The sequence below is a fragment of the Populus alba genome, chromosome 2 (assembly GCF_005239225.2).
Source record: "Populus alba chromosome 2, ASM523922v2, whole genome shotgun sequence".
In the NCBI taxonomy this organism is placed as follows: domain Eukaryota; kingdom Viridiplantae; phylum Streptophyta; class Magnoliopsida; order Malpighiales; family Salicaceae; genus Populus; species Populus alba.
Window position 1 is genome coordinate 3,558,329 of NC_133285.1, and position 27,658 is coordinate 3,585,986.

Sequence of the window (27,658 nt, forward strand, 5' to 3'; positions counted from 1 at the left end):
GATAATTTTCTTTATTTATCATAGAAATTCAGCGACATTCTATCTTGTGTCTCTAACTACATATTAAAAAGAAAATAGAAAAAGTTTCTGGTTTATAATTAATTTTTTCCTAAAATTTTAAAGACAAGGGGACTCAATATTTATAATATAAAAAGTACAGGGTTTACAGTAAATATTTTTCCTAAAGTTTTTTTTTTTTAAAAAAAAAAAACGTTAGTTTTCTCTATCTTTTTTACTTTGTTTCTTTTACTGTAATCTTACCATTTACTAATAAATTAACTTAAACTAGCCTCCCCTGCAAGGACAGGAAAAAAAAACATGGAAATTAAAAAAACACTGTGAACAGTAACTCTACTTCAAGGAGATCCAAGATGCAATTTTGCACTGAAAATCACCTTTTAAAATATTGTTATAGAATCATGTCACTGTGATATATGTTTTAATGTTTTTTTTTATTATTTTCCAATGGGAATTATTTTCTTATCGTGGGCGAACTATCTGCGTGATCGAATTACAGGCATCGAGTATCGAGTGATTGAAAATATCTCCTCGCCATCAAATGAAAAAATAAAATTAATTAACGTGCCATGCACTTAATTGGGACCAGAATGTTGCAAGTCAGGGAAGTAATCTCGAGTCCTAGTCAGGAAGAGTGTAAATCTGCATTCCTCCAGGAGCAGAAAAGTATCCCATCCACTTCGAAACAAATGGCTAGTAGAAGAGTTGTCAATTTAACCACATAATTGCCCACTAGATTTTACATGCTGTGTATCTTTTGCAATCTAGGGTTGCTTTCGCAATTCGTTTTTCAATGTTTGCATCTTCAGACAACACGTGGCTTGAGATTACGGAAGTGCCCGGGAATGTTGTAACTTTTATTCTTACATATGTTTCACCTTCAAAGTTCAAACGTATTAAATTGATTTTTTTAATATTATTTTTTTTATGATCTTGACATAAATTATTTTTAAACATATTAAAAATTTATTTTGAGATACTGATATTATATCTTTAAAAATATTTTTACAGAAATGTCCCAAAGGGTATAACTTTAAATTATTTTGTGCTAATGATAAAAAATATTGTTTTAAAAAATAAAAAATATTATTTAAACATTTCTATAAATAAAATATTTTAAAAAATAATTACCATTACAATTAAAAAAAAAAACACCGAGTTTAAAATAAGCACGAAGCATGATGGAAGGAAAGGTGGTAGATCGAGTCATTCCACAATACGCTGTTTCCACTGCTCATATTTTCTTCTTATCCAACCAAGCGGACTAGGAAATGTTAGGTGAATAGAGGGCGATGTCTTTTGCTTTGTATCCTAGAAGCAACCAGGGCCGTCGCTTGTCAAAGATGAAAGGAGGCCATAAATTCGTAGCTCTACTATACTCATATCCAGCAAACCCTATACTAACCCCCCCTGCTATTATTTTGTTCAATTGAGTCATCCAACTGCTAATTTTATCAATCGAGTCCCCATGCACACGCTTTTCATCGACCAGGTTCTTCTATCAGACTAATTAAAAAACAATAAATTTGGTCATTTACTAGCTAGTCATGCCCTTTCCAACAGATCATCATTCTCCAAAATCCTAGACGCGAAACACCCAATTTCTTCATTCATCCAGCACGTGCAAGAGCATTGATCGGAATATGAAACCGCTCTGGTCGTGCCTTGACTGTCCCTAGCTTGTTTTGATTGAAGAGATATAATCAGCATGCTCGCTATATATCCTAAGTAGTTTGGAGACTTAATTAAAAGGAATGTATAGTTGGGGACTGATTCGAGGTCTGCTCATAAGAAATCAAAAGGTCAATGACTCATTGCCGGTGAGTGGCTGGGTGCCAAATTTCCCAGTCCATAAATTACACCTGGTAAACTCAGCAGGATAGCGATTACTTGAGACTTTTCTGCTAGTTTACGCGTGATCGTAGGAAAAATGTGGTGGTGGTGGTGGAGGCCGACCTAAAGCAAAGTTGCCACAAATAATATTATGATTATAGTAGTGGCACTAAATTATCTCATCTGATGGTAACAAACTATACCAGTCCAGCAAGTTATCCAGATACCCAGTCAATTTGTATTGATTGACCAAAATTTTAAAATATAAAAATTATTTTTTTATTATTTTAGTTAATAAAAATCGGGTTAATTTATTGAATTTATTAACCCGGTTAAAACCAAGCTCTTCATCACTTGACTTTTTCAAAAAAAAAATTGGTACATTGTTTTTTTTTTTTTTTTTTTAAATGGGGTTAACGTGATTTTAATTTTGCCCTGCCCGAGTAAAGTTCTAATGGGAGGGCGAGACTCGCCTAACGTGAAACGTGTGCGGCGTTGACATGGTAGTTCACGTGTAGATTTTACGTTTTTAATTCCGGACCGTGTCAAAATGACTCAAAATCACTCCACTTGGCTTCTCCGTGAAGTGAAATATGCTCTCCGCGAATGTGCGCTCTCTTCAACATTTGATAATCCAATGGGCAATTAATTTAAAAGTCAGGTCAAGTTACTGACGTGAGTGCAAATGGTCAACGCATTCTGGGAATGTTTATCTCCATCAAGGGACCAGCTTTCACCGCACAAATACTGATTGTCCTATAACCTCATGCCTGACGGAAGCTATACCAGAAAATTTATATATATATATATATATATATATATATATATATATATATATATAAAATTAGAGATAAAATAATATTTATAATTTTTTATCACTCCATAGGATTGAGTGTCTATTTAAAAGTGTGATATAGATTATTTTAAAAGCAATTTCAAAATAAAAAACATGTAAATTGAACTTTTATTGTCAAATAAAACATTTAACATTAAAATAGATTATTTTGATAGCTGGAATAGGTGTTAATGATAATTTTTTTTAATGAAATCTAGCATCTTCTCTCCTTCTCTTTCAAAGTAAAAAAAATAAAATAAAATTAAGGTCAACTATAATTTATAAAGTTCAAGGATTAAAATAAATTTTTTTATGATCACTTTAAAAACTTTATTTATTTGTGGTGTTTTTTCACATTGATACTTCGCCTTAAATTTTGTTTTTAATAAAATTTAAAATGCAACAATATAAAATAAAAGTTTAAAGAATAAAATGAAAAAAGAAGAAGAAGAAGAAGCAAATCCAAGTAAAATACAAGAAGGTAAACAGTACAGGAATGCACAGTTTTTATACCAGAACGATTAAAGTCTTTGTAATGTAAGGCGCAGAAGAAAAGTGAAGAAACAGATAATAAACGAGCATAGGACCCCGAATGGGAAACCGCGTGGAAGTGGGACCCACTGTCTGATTATTCGAACGAGAAAGCGCGCGAGAGTGGTGGACTAAAAAAAAAAAAAACCTAGGTCCAGGCCTTTTTTTTTTTCTTCCCGTCATTTGAATTCAATCTCTCTCGCCAGTCATCATTTCCTACCACTTGCTTAATTATTTATGCCTTTTAACGGTGGCTTCAGCGATTCAAAAAAGAGCCGTTTGAGGCTGAGTTTCAATCTTTTTTGATAAATTTTTAATTTTTGTTTTGTTAAAATTAAGTGTGGTTTGTATTTTTTTGATCGTTTTGATGTGCTGATATCAAAAATGATTTTTTAAAAAATAAAAAATTATTATTAGCATGATTTTCGACATGAAAAGTTATTTCAAAAGCAACAGCTACCACACTCTCAAACACCCTCTTAAGCTTCTTTGAATCCTTCTATGACAAAAGGAAAAAAAAAAAGGGTTTGAATTTTCCTGCTGTTTTGTCCATTCAGACGTGCCAAGCTTATCTCTATTATTTATTTGACTAGGTTATCAACTATACCTCTCATTTCATGATTTTTTTTTGTTAAAGATGATTGAAATATAATAATAATAATTTTTTAAAAATATTTTTTATTTTTTAAAAAATAATTTTTGATATCAGCACAATAAAATAATCTAAAAATATTAAAAAATTAGTTTGAAGTAGAGAAAAAAATATATAAAAAATTAAATATTTTTAAAAACATTTTTAAAACACAAAAATAAACAGATTTAAGTCTCTAATTTTAATTAAAGATAGATGATAGTTGCTTTCAATGGCGGGGGAGTCAATAAATTTTGTTACAGGGGTTAAATTAATTTTTATTTGAAGGGGCTAAAACATAAAATTTACTAGTTTGAGGGCTTTAAAACTTTATAAGGAAAGGCATATATATAACATATTTTTTTAGCCAGGACCGGGCCCTGCCCCTGCCCCTGATTGCTTTCATCAATCAAAAACTTTATACTTCATGTGAGAAATTTGGTAAATAATTCTCATTGAATTAATGATGTGATGGACGATGTGGTGTTTAAATTGAGATTCGTTTAGTGTTTATTTATGAATATTTCTTACCAGGTATCAAACAAGATCGTGCGTGCATGCACGAGTGCTCGAGAAGAAAAAAACATATACAAGTGTAGTCTAAAATTTTATTTTTTTTAGAAATTCGATAATTGATGTTTCGTATATTCGTGTAACCTAAAAACTCTGGACCCTCCCAAGAGAAAAAAGAAAGAAAGAATACCAGCAGGAGTGGTCCGATTTTCTCAACACATCAAATGGAATAGCGTTAGAGGATCTACAGCCTTGCGAGGGGTGGTTCAAATGTCAGTCATGGACGATCATTTTCTATCAATTAAATTGGGGGTACTGAACTTGATAAGGCTGCTTGAAACTTCTACTGTAAATGATATTTCAAGCTCGAAAAGGATAGGAAAGTACTTGAGAGTGAATGGCTTGCATAACTGTAATATCTGTTAGCCGTGGTCTTCTAAAAATTAATGCTGCAGTGGTATTTAGCGTGTTAAAGTATAATTATAGTTGTTTTTTATTTGAAAATATATTAAAATAATATATTTTTATTTTTAAAAAATTAATTTTAATATCAGTATATAAAATGATATGAAAATATTAAAAAAAATATTAATTTAAAGTAAAAAAATAAAAAATTTTATTTTATAAGAGGTCCACCTATTTTCTTCTTGCTTCTTCTTGTACTCATTCAAGAGTATTCTATCTGTGTGTGTAATGTGCACATTGATTTGGTGATGAGACATGGAGAGAATCCATGCTCCCTGTGCAGTCTCTCGTAAGACACCCCTTTTCGGGTTCATTGTATGTGATCTAAACTTTCGATAGCCCTAAACAATAAATAATGTTTTTACATGCAAACGAGATATATAGCCTTGTTAATAGTGATCTCAGCCAAGGCTTTTCCCTCCACTTACTTCAGTACTCTACTGCTATAACAATAATTATAGCAGTATAGTACTTGCTAAACAGTAATTGTTTTTTTTTTCTTTTGTTAATGACGTGGTCGCGTGGATAAAATAGATGATTCTGAACAATAAAATTTAAAAATATTGAAATTATAAGAGAATTTGTCATATACATATTATATAAATAATCTAATAAATATATTTATAAACATATGAAATAAATTTGGATCCAAAAAGGGTTCTATTCATGCCAGATTAAGATAATAGCTTTTGTTTTAATTATTGAATCATGCTTAATTTTATAAAAGAGTTTTCGAAGACTTCTTTTTTTTATAGCAACTACTACGTAGCTATTAGAATACTTGGATTTTTAAATTTTAAAAATCTCATCCCAAAACCTTGGTTTTGGTAATTTCTTTATAAGTTGATTAATTATTTAGTCTTAAATCTAATAGATATCATATTGTTGTTTTAAGCAGTAATATTAATTAAAGTTTTGTTGTGATTTATAATCACAGTATATAATTGATATTGCGGTATAGAAATAGGATATTTAATTAAATATCACATGCAAGATTTTAAAACATGCTTCTTCAAAATTTATTTTTGCTACTGTGCTAATTTATTTTTCATGCTGCCGGGCCGGTAAAAAACTGCCAAGACATCCCCAGTAACCAGGGATCTCACACCCACGTGCATGTCATAAACCCTATCATGAATTGCTCTCAGTACGTGCTGGCTCTCTCTAAGAGAGGCATGCACTTCAAAAGTGTGATCGCTGCAAACCTTTTATGCAATCGATCATCCACCAAATAATACAACATTGCCTTGCTTGCAAGGCAAACAACCTCCTCCCTATCCGTACAGAGGTTCCAGGTCAATGGGTACTACGTAACGAGAGCCCTTCAATCCTCCTCGTCCTGGCTGGCCTGGACCGTACCCATTAGTGTCCAGTCTGACTCAGTACTTGGTATTTGTAGGACTTTTATCCAAACATCTCTGCAATGCTAATGACTTGTCTGAGATTATATATTTGTGGTTTAAAATGTTTTTTTTTTTTTATATTTTTTTTAAATATAAAAACAAACAGGCTCCCATATATATAGGCTTGCCTGACCTTTGAACAGAGTTGACAATGGTCATATATACCCACGAACGAAACTTCAGTTTGGCAATGTGATTCCACTCTATAATTGGAACTGCAACAGTGTGAAAAGTGCATGATGTTAGCTTTGTTGAGTCCAGATTTCAATTCAAGCCATTGACTAGTAACATAATTGCAACAAATGGTGCTCCATCTTCACGGCAATGAACGGAAATAGAACTGAAGTTGGATCCCAAAATCCGACCTCCAAATCAGATTCTATCAACTGAACAAGACGAGGGTGTAAACATCATATACGTACGCAGGAACGGTCCAACCTCCAAGGGAAATTTTGCACCCATAGTTTCAAACCCAAACACGGGAACTGTAAAATTTTTGGCACTTAACTAAAGTGTGTAGTTATTGATGTCTTAAAAAAAGTCTACTCTGGGCACATTGTTCAACTGATGGAACTGCCAGATGGTTCCATATCCAGCCATGTTGGTAGTACAACAGGTTACTTCTCCTACAATTCTCCACAGAGATGATGCGTTATCTTACCACTGTGCTGAAAAGGACAGCCATACTCATGATTGGATGGCCAATCAATCGAGTATGGCCTGACCTGGTGAAGTGCAAGATTAGCAATAAAATTATCATCTAGATGAGCATAAATAAGCAAAACGACTAAACAAGAAGGAGCACGATTACTGCATGATGTTCTTTTTTAAGTGCTGGGAAATCCTTCCTCCTAGCGAAGCTCAAACTTTTGATAGTTTTGAAGCTTTGCAAATACATATTTATCTTCGCAACATGACAGTTTTAGAAATCAAAACCAAGACTTTGATTCTATTCAGCTCAATTTGGAGTGAAAACAAGACTAAACTGTCATACATATCATATCAACTCTTACAAATGTCACACCCCACCTGGAAAAGATACCCAAAAGTGTCTAAGCTAAACTTTAGGAGGCATTCTTAACTTTTCAAATTTCAATCCTAGCCCATCCGTGGCCCCATTCGAAAGGTCCTTATTAACTGCGAATCCTAATCACAAACACCATCCACCATAGTTATTCGTACAGCCTTGATTGTAGACGAAAGATTTCCCAAGAAACGACCTGTTTGTTTTTTTATGATTTTTCTAGCCAGTAAGAAAACTTATTCTCATTGCTTACGAAGACCTGTGCTAATCAATATGACAACCATGCTACTTCCTAGAACCCGTTCTGCCACTCAATTACATGCTCTTGATTGTTGGGTACTGGGGAAGACGGATCTGAGGATCGTTAATCCTCCTCACCAATCACATGACTTCTTGAGCATGAAAGATCCATGTATCTAAGTATCTAACCCTGAAAATTATTACATCTATATAAAACAATTGGCTGTAAATATTCATAATTGCGTTGAGAGAACTATTGGAGGACAGCAGAAAACTAAGTTATGGACACAAACCAGGAAGAAAAAAATGGGAATCACCTGCACCAGTACCACCAGGATTGTAATCTAGACGATCAGCCTTTAAGATGCCCCAGGCCAAATAAATCCTCTCCAACGCGCCATAACTATTTGAAGCATCAGAAGTATAGAATTGCACCTTGAATAACCCAGGAAACCACACTTCCTCTTCCTAACCAAGATAGCAGCCCTGTGCAATCGATCACCCTGCATCTCTCCCTGATTTAGAAAGCCATCTGATGAACGAAAACCATGGAGAAACTGCTGATCAGAACTGCCAACACCGGAATCCATTACAGGAAAGAAAAGAACAGCATAAACATGTAGAACGTGGCAATGAGATTGAGCAACTAAGGCTTCCTAGAAGGTGCTAGACTAAACAAATATCTACGGAGAGGCAGACCAGGAGTTTCAAAAGGAATAAAATATTCTGAACCTGCTAAAGACTATTGAGATGACAACTGACTAGATCAATTATTGCGGATGAGAGTGGAGTTAACAATCTTAATAGTTGAATATTTATTAACAATAACTGTTAACTAACAATTAATACTCTAAAAGCAAAAAAATTGGAAATGACAAACAACAAATACCTGATGAGTGATGACCAAACCTAACAGCGGTCTTCTTCCTTTCCTCATTCAATTTCCAGCCAGCCCCTTTTCAAACCCCCCTCCTCCTTCCCTTCCTTATCAAAACAAAAACAAAAGACAAAAAATGAATACCCGAGTTAACATTAAAACTCAATCACAAGATGAGCACATGCAATAATTTACGTAGCTTCAGGGGCGAACATTGAGCGGACGAATCTCCATTTTTAGAGCAGGGAAAGACGAGTTGGAGAAAAGAGGGTGAAAATCCTGATCAACCAACCAGTGGTTTAATGAGAACGAAAAGACCTGTCTTTAATGCATTTCCCTCCAGGCATCAGGATACGGGCACCGAGGAGCAGCAGTTAAGTACACTTTCTTACTTCCTTGCTATAATGCTGGAAGGAACCTTGCAAGATCATCCCAGCGCAGGTATGTTCTTCCTTCCATCAGGCCTCAAATCTTGAGTTCCCATCTGCGCAAAAAACTTCATGCTCAAAACCCATTATAATATCTAGAAAAAGCTGAAGTTAAAAGCATTACAATTAGAGCCCAAATATAAATTATTGCTCATCTGTCCAAGTAAAATGATATGGATGAAAGATATGGAAATTGTTTGGATAAAAGAATTATTCTCTTATTATTTTGAAAAAATGTAAATGTATTTCAAAATTATTATAAATATACTGTATATTTATTTTTATATTTTCATCTTAATATTTTTAATCAAATTTTTTTTTGTACTTATGTATATATATAATAATTCTGTATCATAACATTAACTAAATGCAATTTAAGAGATAAAGATATTCTCTAATTTATTAAATTCTTAAAAAAAAAAAAACGTACACCATCATATTAAGTTCACAATCACTGGGTCTAGAAATCAGAGCCCCAGGATCCAATTACCGGTAATTCAGGCCAGTATTGGCCCATAAACACATGTAAAAATTGAAAATAGAGTTAATTATAATGTAATCCTTATAGTTTATAAGATAAAACAACGTAGTCCCTTTCGTTTAAACATTATTTAAATGACCCTTTGACTAGTGCTAGTCATTTTTAATTATACAGTATTTTGTACCAAAAATCTGTTTTTTTTTTTTTAATCATAAATATTTCATACTATCTATATCTTTTTTCTAAAATTTTTATCTTTAAACAAATAAATAAGTAAAATGAAATGAATGAAAAATGTTGTAAATGAATATGAAAATACAGGGATCAGACATATAGTTTCTGAAACCACAAGGACTGATCAATGGGTAAACTTATAATTAACCCTCGAAACCATGATTTCTTCTAAATTACACAATCAACCCTTGCACTCCTACCAAATTACCACCTCGTCTCCCTGTCAGTGCAACTGGCACGATTTCCTCGCCGGTGCAGGTACCTTTCGATATTTCTCACTCGGCAACTCACACTCACTGTCCTTGAAGTTCGAACTTCAAACTCGCTCTTCTCACTCATTTGCAAACGATTTGCAAATAAGATGGAAGAGAAGTCTTTACAATTACGAATCAAAGATTCGAACAGTTCCCTTCTCCCACAGAATTCGCGTCTCTAATCGAATCCAAAAATGTCTCCGCTGTAACTCAATTCAATTCCTTCTCTATATCTCCTTCTTTTCAGAGCTTTCCATCAATACTGTCTTGTTTAGAGCTTATCTATTCACCACTACTATTTTTTGGCTTGAAAGGTGCTCAATGGATGCATTAAGAACTGGAAAGCTTTCGTCGAATGGAATCCGGCTAATGGTGGCCTCGATTACTTGCAGGTTTCTTTAATGTTTTAGAATTATTTCTATTAAACGAATGTGATTACTTAATTAATTGAAATTTAGGAACAGGTAGGATCATCTACTATGGAAGCTATGCTATCTAAAACAGCACCTGTGTTTTACGGTGATATTAGAAGCCATGAAAGGGTAATTTTATTTTTTTCCCATTTTTTTATTAATTGATTGATTATTATTATTATGAATGTAGCTTTGAAGTGCTTCTTCTTATTGGTATACTGTTTGTGGGTTCAATTACTGTTTTCCACCTTTATTGACTTTTGCAAGCAAATTATGCGAAACACGGACAATGGTCCTGATTCTTTGTTGCAATCAGGAAGGCATCAGGTTGCTGTTACTGATGTAGAGCCCAGTTTGCTTTCTGGCGATGCTCCTCGACAAATTTATATAGCACAGGCTGGAATTTTGCTGTTTCTAGAGGCCGGCCGACTGCTATTTTTCTTGTTTATCGCGTTTGATACTGTGTGATATTGAATTATTACGATGGTGAAAATTTAAATTATGTTTGAATTTTAATTGTCTGTGATCAGGTTCTGATAATGAATCCTGAGGATCGAGAGAGTGTTCAACTTGAAGGTCTTAGGGATGACATTCAAACAATTTGTCCATTTCTTTCTCCACTTAGTTGTTATTTAGTTTGCCTCTTTCCGTGGTTCACTAGTTGTTTGCTGTTGATTGATTTTTCCAGCCAACATTTTTGGGGACAAAAGAACTAGCTTCTGTCAATTTGTGGATGAATGATGCTCAATCTAGATCACGCACTCGCTATGATCTGCTGTTTTCTTTCTTTCTTTCTTTGTTTTTGTATATTCTGCACCATAGAGACTTTCTCTCTTTAGCTGCTAGTTATAGATTCATGGCAATGCTAATAGCCCTTGCAGAATTTTATTATTTGTAAAAAACCTACAAAACTCTTTGCTATTTTTGCATGCTAATGCTTTCTTCCTACTCCTGCAGCTCCATGTCGAGCTTTTAGTTTGAACCATTGACTATTGAACTATTTGGTTTAGACAGTTCCCTTTAGCAATTTATTTATTAGTTGAAAAATTGCCATTTTGTTGTACTGTTTCTCTGGTTTTTAGAATTTCAGACTCTCTTTGATTAATTAAAAATGCTTTATCTGTCCTCAAAAGGACTAATCTATTCTAGATACTGCTTTTTTGCCTACTGAGTTTCCTGGCTTTGTTCTTTACGTTATGGTATTGGCTTTAAGACTATCCCTGTGCATTAGATCATGCTTATTTTGTATTTCCCTTTTGCTGAAGTATTTCTTTGTTGCCGTTGTTTTATGCCCCCCTTCTGCAAGTCCATTTTTTACGCAAAGCCTGTGTTCGGTGAGGCCTCAAACCACATGTATGCCACTTTTTTGTGAGTAACAAGAAGTTAATTTCTGTTCTCCCTTCATTTCGTCAGAGCAGGAAAATGTAATTCGAGTAAGGTTTGCTTAGCCACTGCAAACTTTGGAATTGTATATTTTTGTGATTGTTTATCTTTTTGTTTTGTTTTCTTCTGGCTGGCAGTTCTGTTGCTCTTGAAAACCCTGAGTTCTCATTATATCCGAGAGCAAAATGCTCCGTGGACTACGCTCAGAAGGTTTTTCTTCATGCAGGTGATGCACTTTTCATTCCTGAAGGCTGGTAAGGTTTAAAAATGCAATGATGCTCATGAGAAAGTTCCCTGTACTAGAAACTTCCTGTAATATGAATGCTAACTTGAAAAGCTTCTGATATAGTTCTAGCCTTTATTTAAGTTTGGTATTGACCTTTTCTTTCTATTTTCATAACAAATTACAAGAAATCTGAGATGTGCCTTTTACTTTCTTTCATGAATTTTGTTCTCTGTTGTATCAGGGGTGTATCCAGAAGGTTTATTGCTTAGTCATAACAAAAGGTAGTAGAGCTGACTAGAGAGATTGATGAATTCTTGTGGTGGAGGATGAGGAATTAGGAATTACAGTTGAGTTTGGGGAGGAAAACATAAAAATATGAGTTTTGTTGGCTGTTGGTTTGGTGTTGAATTCTGTAAACACTTGCAGGAATTGAGACCTGAAGGCAACATAAAGAAAATGACTCATAACTGAAGGTTACAGAAATAACCTAAGACTTCCGAAACATAGGAAGTAAAACCTAACAAGAAACCATCATCTTTCTAATCCTTAAGAAACCTTAAAAAAAAAAAAATACTCTTCTTTGTTTATGCACAATTTATTACACCATCATTAAGTCATTAGACCTATTTCTTTGACTCAACTTCACTTTTAGTATTTAGTCAGGTGAGATGACTGTTGTCTCCACAGGTTCCACCAAGTAGATAGTGATGATTTGACCATTCCTGTCAACTTTTGGTGGTAGTCCAATTTAATGTCTAATATGTTAGGGCACATGGATGCATATTATTTGCGGAGAATATTAAGAAGGTGCTTTTGATTCATTATCTTCTATAATGTTTCAGTTGTTTCTCCTTTTTGTCCCATTTTTTTTTAATTGTGAAATTGTTTAAGTTTGGTGTAGGCATCTGCAGTTAAGCTATCACAATTTGGTGATTTTGTTTTCTCTAACATGTTATATTGGATTGCCAAATCAATGTATAAATTCAAGATTGACAGACAAAGAAATGGTACGTCCATCGCCTTGATATGCCAGATGTTGCAAATATCATTGCTAATTCCAAATTGAGACCTTTCTCTTGTTTTCGGGCACTGCAAAATGTTTTTTCTATTAGCTTGCTTGCATCATATTTACATGAATTCTTTGCCAATGTGCAGTTCTTTTTGTGAGACTGCCTTGGGTTTGTCATCAGCCATGCCTCTGTAGTGTAAAAACATTGCAGTGGAAAGAGAAAAAATGTTTCTACAAATTATTAGTTAGAGATTCTGTTTGAGCTTCGAAATGCTCGAGGGTCATTTACAGATAAAATTGTAAACCTAATTTAATTGTATTTGGATACTTTGTTGAAGCTTTTAGATTTGTTTGTAGACTAAAAGCTTTGAAATCTCAAGTATTATGACAATTGATGCTCAAAATATCATATGCAGAGTCTTCTTACTAAAGAGTACACATTAATGAAAATTTCAAAAGTTTGTTTCATCCAGTAAGTTTGAGTAATCTACTATACTGTTTCTTTTCCTTCCCGTCTCTTGTTTTGAGCTTCAAGTTTATGGTCAAGCATTTCAACATGTATATTATATTTGAAATCAGGACAGAACCGAGCACTCCCCAAGGCTTCTCCTGGCTCTGAGAAACTGAAGAGGCATACATGTGAGCGGCTCCGTAATGTAGGAGGAGGTCAGTTTTAATAATTACACCATTAGGTTTTCTTTCCCTTTTCAGTTCTTACTCAAAGGAATTCCTAGCTTGTTTCCAGTGTCTTTCTGGAGACTGATCTTGATAATCTTGTACCAGATCATGGTTGTTGTGACTCGAAATGTCATTCAAGAAACAGGGTTTACAAGGGCAGGACCAACAGCAGAAAGTTAAATTGCATGAATTTGAACCACGTTCTCTCCAGGCTCTTCATGAACTTGTTTCTTTAGTTCATGACTGTGTTCATGTTAGCATCACTGACCAAAGTCAACGCATACAATCAACCCCAACAAATGATTCTAAAGTTAGCATGAAAGATGAATGTGATGAAACTTTGACAACTAATTTATTTTTCTTAGAGGATAATCCAGTTGCTAAAATTCTTTGGACACTTGATCCGAGAACTCTTCAGAGCATCCTTCTTTCCATGGCGGCGAGTATGCTCTCCCTTATAAAGCTCCAATAGGTGGATGGAATTTTTATTAACAGTGTAGGAAATTCCCAGCTATCACAAAAATAAGCTCCAATAATACATGTCATATCCCTCTTCCCAGCACAATTTTCCAAGAACCTTGGATGCTCTAATACTGCACTTGCTTTCACCAGTGGGAGTGGAGGTACTTACATGGAAGTTTGATGAGATTGATCAACAGACAACAGAAGACGATCGGTATTTGTCAAATTCCTGAAGACTTTTTTTTAAAATTTTATTCTTAAAAGGAAAGAAGAACTCGCCTTTAATCTTTGTATTTGCTCTACAATTTGTCATTTTTTATTTCAGGAACAAATTCTATCAAGGCTCTTATGGTGCATTTGATGATCAATTTGCTGCAATGGGTGATTTTTTCTTCTTGAATCTGTCTTGCATAACTACATAAATTACATATTTTATCATATTTTTATGATTTCAATTTGTATGTATTTAGGTACTTATGTTCTGCATGTGAAATCCATTTTGCTTTAGGCTCAATGATTTATTTATTACTATAATGGAGTGAGGAAATAACAGCGTTTGAAAGTGCTAGAGGAAAGGTAGGAATTGGGATTGCTTCCAAATTCTCCATCCTAGGACTTCGCTTCCATGGCCTATAATTCAGTAATGGCCTACGGGCTTAACTTGTGGTCAATCAATTTAACAGTGAAATACAGCAAGTTACAACCACCCAAAAACTTAATATAGTATGCAGAAAGTCTCATACTATATTTTAAAATTATACCAATATATCAAAATGCTATTAAAATCACAGCCCCTCATCTGTTTGACATGTGATTTTCTGAGCTTGGAGCATTCTCTCTTGGGCATTACTATAATCGGCCCAATCTCAACCAGTATTGTCTTTGAAGTTTAATTGGTCAGACTATACATCTTCACTAGCTATGTGCCACATAAATTTCTTTTCCGGGTTGTTATATTCCAGCATGTTACAGATTCAATTTTGATTCTTCACTGGCCTCATGTTTCGAAGCCTTTTTCTGCATGATTTTATTGCTCCATGCAAAGATGAAGCTCATCCTGGTTTGGAACTTAGTGATGGAGTTCACATAGCACATTGACACAGGTTAGAAGGTTAACATGCAAACAGATTTTTTTTTGCACTTAGCCAGGATCCTTTTTAGATATTATACTAAATAGATTTTGGTGAATGAGCCCAGAAATCCATGTTTCTTACCCGTTTATTGGTATTGGTGAAACAAAAACACTCAAGTTCTTCCCGGAAAAAGTTTGCATGGTGGGCTGCTGCTGTGCCATGTTAATATCGCCATGCATGATCATTACACTCACAATTTATATACTCTGAAGTCTGGATTTTTATTCTTTTTGCACTTTAAAAGCTGTACTGGCTGAATCCAACTCTGGATTCCTACTCTTATTGTAGTTTTCTGATCCAGTTCAACTTTGACCACATCGATTTTTCCCCAAATGAGCGTCTTTTTAAAGTTGTTCATGGCCTTTGTTTTCTTTTTGGTTCTTTGTATTTTCCTATCTTCATCCGCATCTTCATCTAGACGAACTTTTATTTGTATTAGTTTTGTGGCATCATCATCTTTATCTTTGATTCATACGCAAGTGTCGTAAAGTCTTCCAAGCATGCCTATAGATAAATGAGTACATTCTAAAAGTTTCCTACTCTGCTAAAACAGAATTGGTTGTTAAAGATGAACATTATGTTGATCAGCTTTGATGCATTGGGGACTGATAGTATAAATTTGACATTTAATTTTCTTCTTGCAGGCATTTGAAAATTCTCTCGATAAATACTCGGGAGTAAACTTTGACGTTCCACCACCAATTTGATAGGCCATGCAGTGATGCAACTTCATGAAAGAATTGGTCCCACCTGCAGTATTAAAGAGTCGCGCAAAGCATTTCCATAGAAGCAGCTTTCTGTCATAATCGGTACTTTTACATTTGAGTCATCCATGCTGTAGAAATATAAATGATTGCTAACTTTGAATAGTGCTGTATATGTCACATCTTTCAATATGCCACACTATCCCAAGTAATTTGACTCTTAATGAAACTAACTCAACAGATAAAAAGTTTGTAGTCTGAATTAAGAAACTTCATGTTCTGTCCAAAATGGTCTATCGAGAACGCATAAGCTATTAATATCTGTCGGCATCAATAGCAATATCTTCCCTAAATAATGGCTTTCGTCTTTAAATCAGAGCAACACTGGAGAAAGAGGTAAATGTGGAAAATAATCTGACATTATGTATGATTCACCCGGCCAACAAGCATCTCTGCTGTTGACACAAACCAGAAGGGAAGGTCACGTAACCATATAGTTGTAAACAGATAACGCTTGTCTGGTTTCTCACCTTCTGTCATTTCTTTATTACGAACGTATTGCTGAAATCTTGTCAGTCGAAATTTATGAGGTAAAAGAAAATGAGGTTTCATGGAATGCTGTCAACGATGCAGTTTATACTGTATTAGAGACCACGGTGGTGTACATGTCATTTACTTTTTCTTAATTCATTACTGATGATACTTATGAGGCGTTGTGTGGAAAAGAGTATGCTGCATGGGGATTTGCAGCAGGAGGATTAAAGAGGAAAAAGCATAGAAAAGAAGGCTTTGGTAATTGCTAGGACCGGGAGGAAGAAAAGAGGGAAAAGGAGGGTTTGTTAAGATGAGTTTCCCTAATGGAAGATGACATATGCAAGGGTGTTATGAGAGGAAAAGGGTGGAGATAATGGAAGAGAAACTTTTGGCTTGTCTGGTTGTGCGGCAGAGGGATATAAAAAAGATGCAGTCTTTTTTAGCAGGCAAATGGCATGTATAGAACCTTAACCCAGCAACTTACACATATACTTTCTAAAAGCTTGGATATACCATAAAACACCCGCAACATCTCCTTTTTATTAATCCCTAGGTGTACCCTCCCTCTTCTCCTGGTGAATATACAAAGTTGCGGTAACAAGAATTTTCCCATTACTTTTCTCTGGTTCCGATGCTGCGAGTATATATGCAAATTGAACCTGAGGATATCCACCCGTGACCTGAAAATCTTCAGGATCAACGAAGAACTCTTCATACGCTATCTTTGGGGATAAACAAACCCTAAAATCTTGTAAACCATTTTGTACGTGATTCTTCTAGTCATTTCTAGATGTGTATCGTTGGTTGCAAAGATATTGACTTGCAAATTTCACTGTTTTCAGATGGAGACTGCTCTCTTGACATTGCAATTTAATTTGTTAAAGAATGAGATCGACTGGTGGGTCATGGAAACAAAGTTGAGAAAAATCATTGGAATCTTAATAATATGGGGACGTGCACAAAATTTGATAAAGGGATGTAGGGAGGTCATCAAGGAAAAGAAGACTCAGAGAATTGTAATTCAAAGTTGTATTGAGCATCTTTTTCACAACCGTTGACAATTCTCTCCTCTCCTCTCCTCTCTTCTTTTTCCTTTAGGTTTAGTGCCACTCGGACCACCACCACACTCGCACAGATACACACACAGCATCAACTTAGTAGCCTTTTTACTCACGCTTATAACAGGTTTTACAGCCATTTATACCATCTTTAGAAAAGGCTACATTTCTTTGATATCATCAAAAAAAATTCCCCACAGTACCATAAAGTGATGGTAGACGAAAAAGAAATTCTTGGAAATTGCTAATATCTCTTGAATCCTTAACAGAGATTTGATTGGAGAGGGTAAACAAAAAAGTGGAATTGCCAGAAATTTCTAAACCTATGCCCCAACTGCTTACTCTATGGTCTCATCAAGGTTTCCCATCTTAGCATAGTTTAGGCACTTAAAGGGTAAATAACGACTCCTTCGAAAGAAACCATCGACTCCCTTCTTCCTAGGTAGAGCTATATTTTAATTTTCCGGAGCCCATTAATTGCTTGATGAGATCGTCTAGCTACAGCATACAAGTTGTTTGCTTGCATATTTACTCCCCCACTTGTAGATTCGGTCTGTGTGAATGTGTTGACAATATGATAGCTTTTCCGAGCTCAATCGCTTGCTAATCCAGTCGAGGACATCTCAATCAGAAAAAAAAAGACTGATCGGATGGATTTTCCAATATTTAGTCACACAGACGTACAGAGGTTCTGTTGAATCGGTCCTATCGAAGAAGACTTTAAGTCCCTTTCGGTAAGCTGTCGAATTTGTCTTTTAAATTAATGGTGTCATTTGGACAAAAGCTGGACAGACATGCTAAAGAAGTACAGAGGCAAACTTTTCATTCGGTGTGTGAACAGTGGCGAAGCCAGGCAGTCATGAAGAAAAGCGGGGACATTGCCCCTGATTAAATTTTGTCCTGTATAGATATCAGTACCGTTTTACATGATAAAGGTTCAGAATAGTCGTTGAATTAATTATTTTGAAACCGCATCTTTCACACACACTAGAGCTAAAACAATAAAATATGAGAAATAATTCAATATTTATAGCTAGGCAACGGTTACACATATATATAATACTTATTTATCTATTTATTTGGGTCTAAAATCAATACATTTAATTTGAGAGGTTTTAATATTCAATATGGTATGTATTATGTTGATTTTTATCGTAATGATCAAAATAAATAACCTTCAATTTTTATGGTAAATATTATATTCAAATATATATCAATTAATATCTCCAACCAGATTTTCACATGAAAAATAACCTTATGCTAACACATCAAAAGTCAAAACCCTCTTTCCCGTCCACAATATAAAAGAAAACTCCATATCCATTTCCAAGAATAACACAAACCTCAATGAAAATCTTGCCAAGGAAATTAATTAGCTTTCTACTATTGTTTTGTTTATTCATTCCATTGGATTAGATCTCCAACAAGAGGGAATTGCCCAAATCTTGATATATAGAAGTAGCCAATTGCCTTTTTTTTAAGGTAATAGATAAGTAACGAAAATGCCATTAATTAATTAAGCATTTGCATTGCTATCGAACAATATAACGAACGTGAATTGAAGGGCTTTTTTCTTTTTCCCGAATAAATCAAAGGGATTATTGCCAAGAAACACGAAGGAGACATCTCAAAAACATTGAGAATGGGCTATCACTGTTGATTGAGTTGCAGAGAAGGAGACCCTCGTGATCAATATCAAGTGTACAAGGCATGGCCCTCCACTGACATGCATGCTTACCTCATTTGGTACTCGCTTATCTTCCCTTCACAGTAGAACTGTACCCCTCCATAATAATCATATCCCACAACATATCTCCTCCTTAAATTCTCAAAAGCTTCTATTCTTCACGCGTTATTTTTGGTGGCCGTTCCCTTGAAGATGGAGGGCGTTTTCCTAGTCATAATCCTTTGCATGTAGAAAGCAAAGGATTCCTGTCACCTGGAGCGTGTAAATATGCTGTCATCAATGCAATTTAAAGTTAATGGAGAGAAAACCTAAGTGATTGCCGGAGTAATATTGCTATTTCGAAATCTGATCATGTGCACGAACGACATTGCACTCAGTCTCAGCATTTCTTCCGAGTCTAAATGTGGGTCCTCTATTAATATACATAACGAACATCCACTGATGCCATGATCAAGATCATCAAACCCGGAACCAATTTAAGCACATAAATTGTAATTTGAAACATGTTGGATTGACACTTGATCGATACTTGGATCGATGATTAAAGTAAACATGAAAGGGATAGGGGGCATAAAGATTTGAAAAAAAAAAGAGAGATTAACTTTTGTTCATAATAAGATAATAACGGTAGCAAATTAGGGCCAGTGAGGTCCATGAGGGTTGTCTTTTATGCCCACCTTGCATAAACAGCAAAAAAGGGACAGTGAACAAAAAGAAGTTCTTAGCTCAAAACCAAACCCTTCCCAATTCTAATGCAAACACAAACATGTAGTCTCATGTGATCTTCTTGTATAGCTGTCTAGATAAAGATGGGATATGTTCTCAAGGAAATGTGTCTAGAAATAGTGCTCATAAAACCAAATTCCATGGAGAAATTATTACTATATATATTCTGCATGTGACATAATTTTTCCGCAACAAAATTACAAGGCAGCCACCATCGTCACCTAGTAATTAAGGCCAATCCTCTTGATTACCATATCTAAATCTATCATTCAAGAGAAGGTGGACAAAAGTTAAAAATGAAAGGCAGGATATTGAGAAATTGCTGATAGAAGTCTTAAAGTAAAGAGAGATAACCCAAAAAAAAAAAAAAGATTTGGTATGAAGCTGCATGGAAGATGAGGTTGATGATGGCATAAGAAAGGTTCTTGATTTTTCTTCAAAAACCTCCATTAAATTCTTGTGGCAAAGGAGACATGGGGCACCTCAGCCATTTTGAAGGGAATGAATGGAATCACCATTTTACCCTTTCCTTTTTGGGGCTCCCTAGCAATCACCCCACGCTTCAGATGCAGAAGGCTGAGCGAATCCAAAACCACCGTGGGGCTTCAGCAGCGAGTGGTCTCTCTCGTTGTATTGCTGCTGGTGGAACCCTACACCCCCTGTATAGGTTAGAATTTCCCTCACATTCATGCTAACGTTAACACTCCCACTACTCCCATTCGCATTGCTAGCAGCATGGCCATGATGATCCCCACACTCAGGCGCAGTCAGACCCAGAAAGTCTCTTGTCAGGCGATCACTCTTCTGCCACGTGGCAAGGCTGTTAAGATTGTAACTGGGACCCTGAGAGACGTGACTCACCGAGTCAACATGAACCTGACCCGCTGATCCCAACTCGCCCATGTCCAGCTGGGTCATGTGACTGTGACCCACTGAGGTCTGAGTGGCACCCACACTGGCAGCCTTTTGAAGGAGTGCAGTGGCTGACAAGTGGTGAGATGCTGCTTGTGACGTGGCAGCATTCGACAGGCTTTGGAAGGTTGGGGCGCCTAACAAACCCTTGTGGCTAGGCATTGTTAGTGGTGGTTCTTGGAGAAGTGAAGTGGGGATTTGAAAATGGCCGGTAGTTTCAGGCTTGATGTGAACTGGGTTTTGGGGGTTATTACTGCAAGGGTTCTGATGGTGAGGTGGGTCCCAAGGAGAAGTGAAGGAGATTTGGTGGTGAGCTGGGGTAGAAAAGAGAGAATGAGGGTGGTGGGTTTGAAGTGGGTTTTGAAGGAGGAGAGCGTGGGCATTTGGATTTTGGGAGATAATTAGCTGGTGAGCTGAGAGTCTTGCACTTTCTTCAGCTAACGCGTCACAAAATGCCCTGTGGGTTATGAAGCTATCCTTCCTGTAGTTTCGACAATGCATGCACATAAAGAGATCATCAGTGAACAGTATCCCAAACCAGAATAATAAATTTAGTTTTGTGATTAACAAATAATGATTAAAATTTGATTTACTAGTGATGATGAGGAGTTCAAATCTTAACACCATTGATATGTTCATATCATGATTTTCTACATTTGGAAGAAAGATAAGAAAAAAGACACAGTACTATATATTAAGAAAAAAAGAAAAGAAAAGAATCCTGAACAGCAAGAGAGAAAGGATATACTTGGTAATAGTTAATTCAATGCTTATCATCTTGATTTCTAAAAAAAAAACACATGACCAAAAAAAACGAGAAATGGGATCAAGAAGAAAAGGTAAATGGAGAAGACTATATTAAGGATTAATGTCTCTTTCTTCGCTTGACTTAATCTTAAATTGTTGTATTTAATTTGAAAGGGTGAGAGACCACAAGGCCATGCATGCGGATTGGATAGACACATGATTGTCATAAAGCTAGAGTAAACACTAAAGTAAAACCATCTTTTTTGGTCAAAACTAAAGTGTAGAGAGAGAAAGAGAGATTCATGAGAATTGATTGATGTTTATGGATTATGCATGCAGAAATAGTCATGGATGGGTAAAAAGGATCAAAATTTCAAGAAATTGGTGAACAACGATAACATGAAAGGCTTTTGAAAGTCGAGCGCATGCATGTAACAAAGATATGAAAATGAGACCCCAAAAACTGCAATGCAGATGAAAGAAGATGAAAGCTAATTAGGGTATCAGATTTTCTTGCAGATTTATCAGTTTTGGTCATGGTGGAAGGTCACAGTACCGTTTCAGTATTTTCTGCAAGTAAATCATGGCATTCTTCAAGGGAAAGAAATCATCACGGGTTTTACTCCACCATGAAAATCCCCCCCAAAAGCAAATTAAGAGCTTTCCTTTCACTTTTTTCTTGGACAAGCACAAATATTCATCATTGTTTTTGAGACTTCAGTCCCCCCCTCCCCCCATCATAAAGTACCAAAAGAAGCAATCACGGTGAAAAAGCACGTCAAACCCTCCGAGGGAAATGCAATATAGCATTGATCAAACGTTGTTTAATATTATGGATGGCGATGTATATATATCGAAACAGGTAACAATGGTGCTCCTTCAGAGCACAGATCCCCGTCCAAGAATATAACAATACAATTATGATTCATGCATTTGAATGCAAGAGACAGGAAAAAAATTACTTAGCTAACTCATCTTGAATTAAGAGACAAAACAATATATAAAACAAAAGATTAAGTTGATTGTTCTCCCATAATTCCTTATTAGTGTCTTGTTTTTCGTTTTCAAAATTTGAAATTGGCAGGTCCAGATTTCAGAGGCACTGCTTTCAGTTACTCTTACAATGTTAGCAGTAACAGACACTTGTTTTAATGGTGTCCACTTCTAGGATACCTGCCAATGCATATAAGCTCCCAGATATATTCCATGCAGAGCTTGCCACTCTTGTATAAAAACAAACCACTGAAACAGAACAGACTGAAACAAAATACAAAGACCATCCTGAAGACATGAGATGAGACTTCCCACTTCAAACAAAAGATAAAAAAACTTGCTATGAATCCCAATATAGTAAAAAACAGTGCATAACTGTAAAACATCAAAAATTAATAAAGAAGGGAACGTTGGGACTCTGAGATGAACAGAAATGTAGAAAGACCAAAAAACTATATTCAATTTGAAACCCCTCAAGATAAAAAGGTTAGGGAAAAAAACGAGAGAAAAAACTCACCTGGAGAAAAGGGTTCCACAGTCACATCTGTACTCTCTTGTTCCACAGGTTTTAGCGTGAGCCTTCCAATCTGATTGAACAGCATAGATCTTTGAGCATTTTTCACACTTCCACTTCTTCTCCCCATGTTTCCTGCAATAATGTTTCTTGATACCTGTAAGGTCACCCAAAGCCCTTGAAGGATGATGGTGAACACACGTAGGCTCGGGGCAGACATAAGCTTTCTTTTTAATTTCTTTGCTGTTTCTTTGCTTCAGCTTCCAAGGAAGGTTATGACCCCTCCTATGAAGCTGAAGATTCTGATCCCTCTGAAACCCCTTGTTGCAGATCTCACACACAAATCTATTGGTGGTCAATAAGGTCTTTGGAGATAATGCTATCACTTCAGCGTCTGGGTCTGCAAGACCATAAATAATGAAACCGTTGCGTATATATATGGTATTAGCATGTCTAAAATAGTTTAACACGGTATTGAAGCGAGTATAGAGAAAACCTACCTGGGTTTCCTGGTAAGTTTCTCTTCTTCTTGATGGTCCTTTGTTGCTGCTGCTGCTGCAGAGGAGAGATGGTTGAAGCCAGTTGATTTAAGCTACCAAAATCTTGAATTCTTGTGCCAGAAGATACACTAGCTTCTTCAGACAAAGAAGTTGAATTGGACATGGCTGCAGGGAACATGTCTGTGAGGAAGAAAACTCCAACAAAGAAAAACCAAGAAATGATATCCCCCTTTGTTTTGTTTTATATATTTCTTGCTAGCTACTTTTATTTGGAGTAGCTTCTGTTCAAGTGTCCACTTTTCAATCTTGAAGAAACAACAAGATGTAAGAACAAGAGCAGAAATAGAGAATCCCTAGCTTTGGACACAACTAAACTAAACAAAGCTTTTTTGATAAACAGGTGGCAGTGAACTATAGACACAGAAAGGCATCATTCATTGGGTAGCAAAACCAAAATCTCGTGAAGAGATGATGATCATGATGGGTTATTCTCCAAGTCGCTATCTAGCCATGGATTGCTTCTCTGAGCAAATCTGCAACACAATTCAGATGTATCTCTTTGCAATCTTTCTTTAACAACCTCTCTCTCTCCCTCTCAAAAATCATCAACTAATAAGCTAGATAAGAGAGGGCTCACCATGCAATCAAACATAGAAAGACCGGACAATAAGTTGGTTTTTCCTTAAAAACCTTTCACTGCCCAATAACTCTCTCCTTTCTGTCTATTTATGTCTATATAAAGGAGAGAAGGGAAAAATAATAGAAATAGAAATAATCAGTATACAGGAGGTGATGATTACAATGGCAGACCAAGGATGGGGTTGGCAAATTAGAAAAAATACGAAAAAAATATATACAAAGAAAAAGATAGAGAGAGAGAGAGAAAAAAAGGCTAAAAAAAAAGCAACTGTACGCAGAGGAGAGAGAGATAAGCAAAGGCCAAGGAAGAAAATCCAGACCCACTTGATTCATAATCAAACGTTGTTCTTTCTTTATTTTTACTCTCTCTTTGCTTATAAGTATTTCTTCAATAATTTTTCTTTTGAAGGATGACGTTGTCACTTTCTGTCTTTTCCTTTGTTCCTGTTATAAAACACCCAAACCCTAAAAGGGCCTTGATTTAAATGGAATGATATATATTAAAAGGATGGATGGCTTAGAAGAATGAGAAGCTTAAAAAGCTTTCAGAATGGTAAAGGCATGCAAGGAGCTAGAGCTATAGATGGATAGGACTTATCTTCTTAACCTTTTCTCTTACCCCACAGCTACCATCACTGGGTTATTGATCGACTCGCCAAGCTTGTCTAAACCATGCATTAAGTAAATTTGAGGGTTTGATTTACTATATTTCCGATCGAGCTATTGCTATGGAATATTATTACTCCATTTTTTCAAGTTTCGTTTTCTTTCAGATACTCTCTTTTATACCTTTTCATGCCGTTGTAATTCTTAGAGATGACTAAAATTTAGTTTATGTAATATTTAATTATTTTGTTACTTTGATTTATGAAATAGTCTTACTCCATTATACTATAAATAAGAAGAATGTGATCCAATCTTACATTATTAAAGGAAACTTTCAAGTGTATATAAATATATATAATCGTTAGATCAAATTTGTTTGTACGATTGAATGGTTGGTAAAAAATTCAAACCCTAATATCCATATTTATCTTTTAATTTAAATCAATATTTTTTATTTGTTGATTTAGGTTAATTAAACCCGACCACAATAAATACAATACGTGATCTTTATTGGGTTTTGGCCTAATTTTTTTACTACCTTTGTTTTTTCCTAGAAGGTTAAATTAAGTAATAGGTAAAAAGGAAAACGGGCTGAGTTTTAATATATAAAATTCGGAGGAGATCAACATTTGATTAGTTTTTAGAGCAACTAACCAATCTTTAAAGCCTTATGAATATATGGAAAAAAAACCTTATACTTTATCATATTACAATCGATCGAGTTTGAGGAATTTTAATTAATCGATTTCTTGTTTTTCATTATTTTGTTGAGGGTTTTTCTCCCTTTATGTCCCTCTTTCTTTTGTAACTATTATTCCCTCACATCCTAGTATACAGTGAAAGTGCTCAAGGGGAGATTAATTTGGAAGGTCTCTCTCTTCTTCTTCTTTATTTCTTCCCCTTTGAACTTTTTCTTATTCCAAACCCAAATCTAAAGCCATGAAGAAATATAGCATAGATTGACCTTTTTATCCCCTTCATAATACAGTTTTTCCTCAACTTCCACAAACAGAGTGGCCATAACCGTCTTTGTGCGATTAGAGGGATATTCCCCTTCCTTTAGAGGTCATGCGTGGTCTAAACATGGAAGTTCGAGGGCGCGGCAACCATGCAAAATATATCCAGATAACCCTTTAGTCGTGTGAGATACATAGGACCCATCTATAATTTGAACTTTCCGAAAAAATTATACTTCACATATAATAATGCACAGCGTAGCGTTGAGCCGTTAAACAAATCCTTTGGAATCCTATGTGTTTTCTTTTGATCTACAATTCTTTTTTTTGAATCAATTTGGCTTTAGGGTGAGATTCAATTTGCTTTTATCTTTTGGGATAAGATGAGATTTATTCTTCATTGATTCACCTTTAAGCCAAAAAGCTGCAGGGTGATGCAGTCTAGGCACAATACATGGCTAAATTACAAGGAAAGCTATAAGAAAATGGCTAGCTAAACTATAAGATCAAAATAGCTAGCCAGACTTTACATAGACAGACACCATCTTGGACATTTGCAAGAAATAATCCCAGAGACTGAACGAGTGAGGCCGTCACAAGTCATCCATAACAGATATTAAATATATTGCAAAATTGTTACTAGTATAGCAAGTCATTTGTGGACAATTAAACGTGGAATTAGGTCGAGTCTCTGTACTTACCAAACTCCAGGTCAATTGAAGAATATACGCCTCACATTACTTATATAGTAGCGAATCGGAGGCACTAAAGTTAATTTGTCTTCGAATGCTGAAAATTCTTGCTTTTTTAATTCTGGAATAATTGAATATATATATATATATATATATATATCCCAGTTGTGTTAGAATTTTCTTGCTCCACGTTGTGGCAACTGATGCTGGAAGGAATCCCAGAATTTAGTGAAACCGTGTCTTCGATAGGAGTAGTAAGGTGGTCAGCTATCTATTGGTGTGACATTTCTCCTACCATTTCTCAACACAAATCTCAATTCTATCTTTTTGATACTCGTCTAGCTATAAATATTTCAACATGTAGTGGTAGAATTACTACACTAGATTAGCTGTCACCTACAGCAAGACACAAAAGCCAATTAGCTTTATATATTAATTAAGACTCAATTAGATATCTAGAGGTCGAGTTGAACCCAGATTTTCCACGATCAGTGTATATATATATATATATGAGGTATGAAATGATGACCTTTTCAAGAATATAATTAATAATTCACATCAAGTTATGATGCTCATCTAGTTGTAGTCTTCCATGTTACTTCTTGTAAAATATCTCATAAGAATTTGAGTTTCTTATCCTTTGTGCATGCAGAGAGGCGCATATTGATCAGTGGGAAAGAAGAATAGCCCTTTTGTGGGCCATTCCTTTTCTTCACGGGTTCTTCTATTGCCAGATTCTCTCATGCAGGTTTACCTTTCCTTTCTCCCAAGGGCACGATGAAAGGCATAATTGCATCAGTGCATCAATAGTTGGACGTATTGGCAATGTCCTCCCTCAACATCTTATTATCATTTCCCTCCTGCTTGTCGCCTTGTTGTCAAGAGTACTGACTAATAGATCACGCACCCATTAATTGTGTATTGAAACAAAAGGCAAAGCTTAGCACCAGAATGCCAGCTTTATCGTGTTTGTGCCCTAAATTTGACTCTTTACACCATCAAAACTGAAGCACAAATATTCACAGCCAAGCTCCACCAAACCCTAAACCATGTCAATCCATTAATTAAAGCGCCATTAGCTTTCCTTTTGTATGGTTTCTATTTTCCGTATCTGTTTTCAAATTTTTGTGGGAAAGAAAAACAAAACCAGCAATCGCCATCACAGTTTTTTGAAAACCAATATGTTTTTTTTTTTTTTTCACATCAAGAAAAGAAGAAAAGAGACGATGCTAAACATAACAAAAAGCAGCTTTGGCTTATATAGAGAGCTTGCCAATTCAAGGTCTGGGCCGGGGTCAAGAAGGGCACCATTTTAGCCA

The 27,658-nt window shown here is 35.4% G+C and overlaps 2 protein-coding genes across 43 annotated transcripts; one reads left to right on the forward strand and one right to left on the reverse strand.

The window, feature by feature from the left end:
• The first annotated feature begins 9,673 nt into the window (after positions 1–9,673).
• On the forward strand, positions 9,674–16,037 carry LOC118049326 (uncharacterized). Of its 42 annotated transcripts, none has more exons than XM_073407493.1 (9): positions 9,677–9,972; positions 10,082–11,548; positions 11,701–11,789; positions 12,691–12,796; positions 13,378–13,464; positions 13,582–13,972; positions 14,089–14,152; positions 14,264–14,319; positions 15,716–16,037. In XM_073407493.1, exons 2-6 carry the CDS (start codon positions 11,377–11,379, stop codon positions 13,710–13,712), a joined length of 585 nt encoding a protein of 194 aa, XP_073263594.1. In that variant the 5' UTR covers positions 9,677–9,972; positions 10,082–11,376; the 3' UTR covers positions 13,713–13,972; positions 14,089–14,152; positions 14,264–14,319; positions 15,716–16,037. The 42 variants fall into 42 exon arrangements, 7 of the variants coding, with proteins under 7 accessions (XP_073263597.1, XP_073263594.1, XP_073263593.1 ...); XM_073407492.1 differs by having other exon boundaries at positions 13,582–13,948; positions 14,037–14,152; XM_073407494.1 differs by having other exon boundaries at positions 13,582–13,948.
• Positions 16,038–19,900: 3,863 nt separating this feature from the next.
• On the reverse strand, positions 19,901–24,425 carry LOC118049328 (protein indeterminate-domain 12). Its single transcript, XM_035059300.2, has 3 exons — positions 23,447–24,425; positions 22,950–23,346; positions 19,901–21,173 (listed from the first exon to the last, which is right to left on the reverse strand). Exons 1-3 carry the CDS (start codon positions 23,622–23,624, stop codon positions 20,324–20,326), a joined length of 1,425 nt encoding a protein of 474 aa, XP_034915191.1. The 5' UTR covers positions 23,625–24,425; the 3' UTR covers positions 19,901–20,323.
• Positions 24,426–27,658: the final 3,233 nt, after the last annotated feature.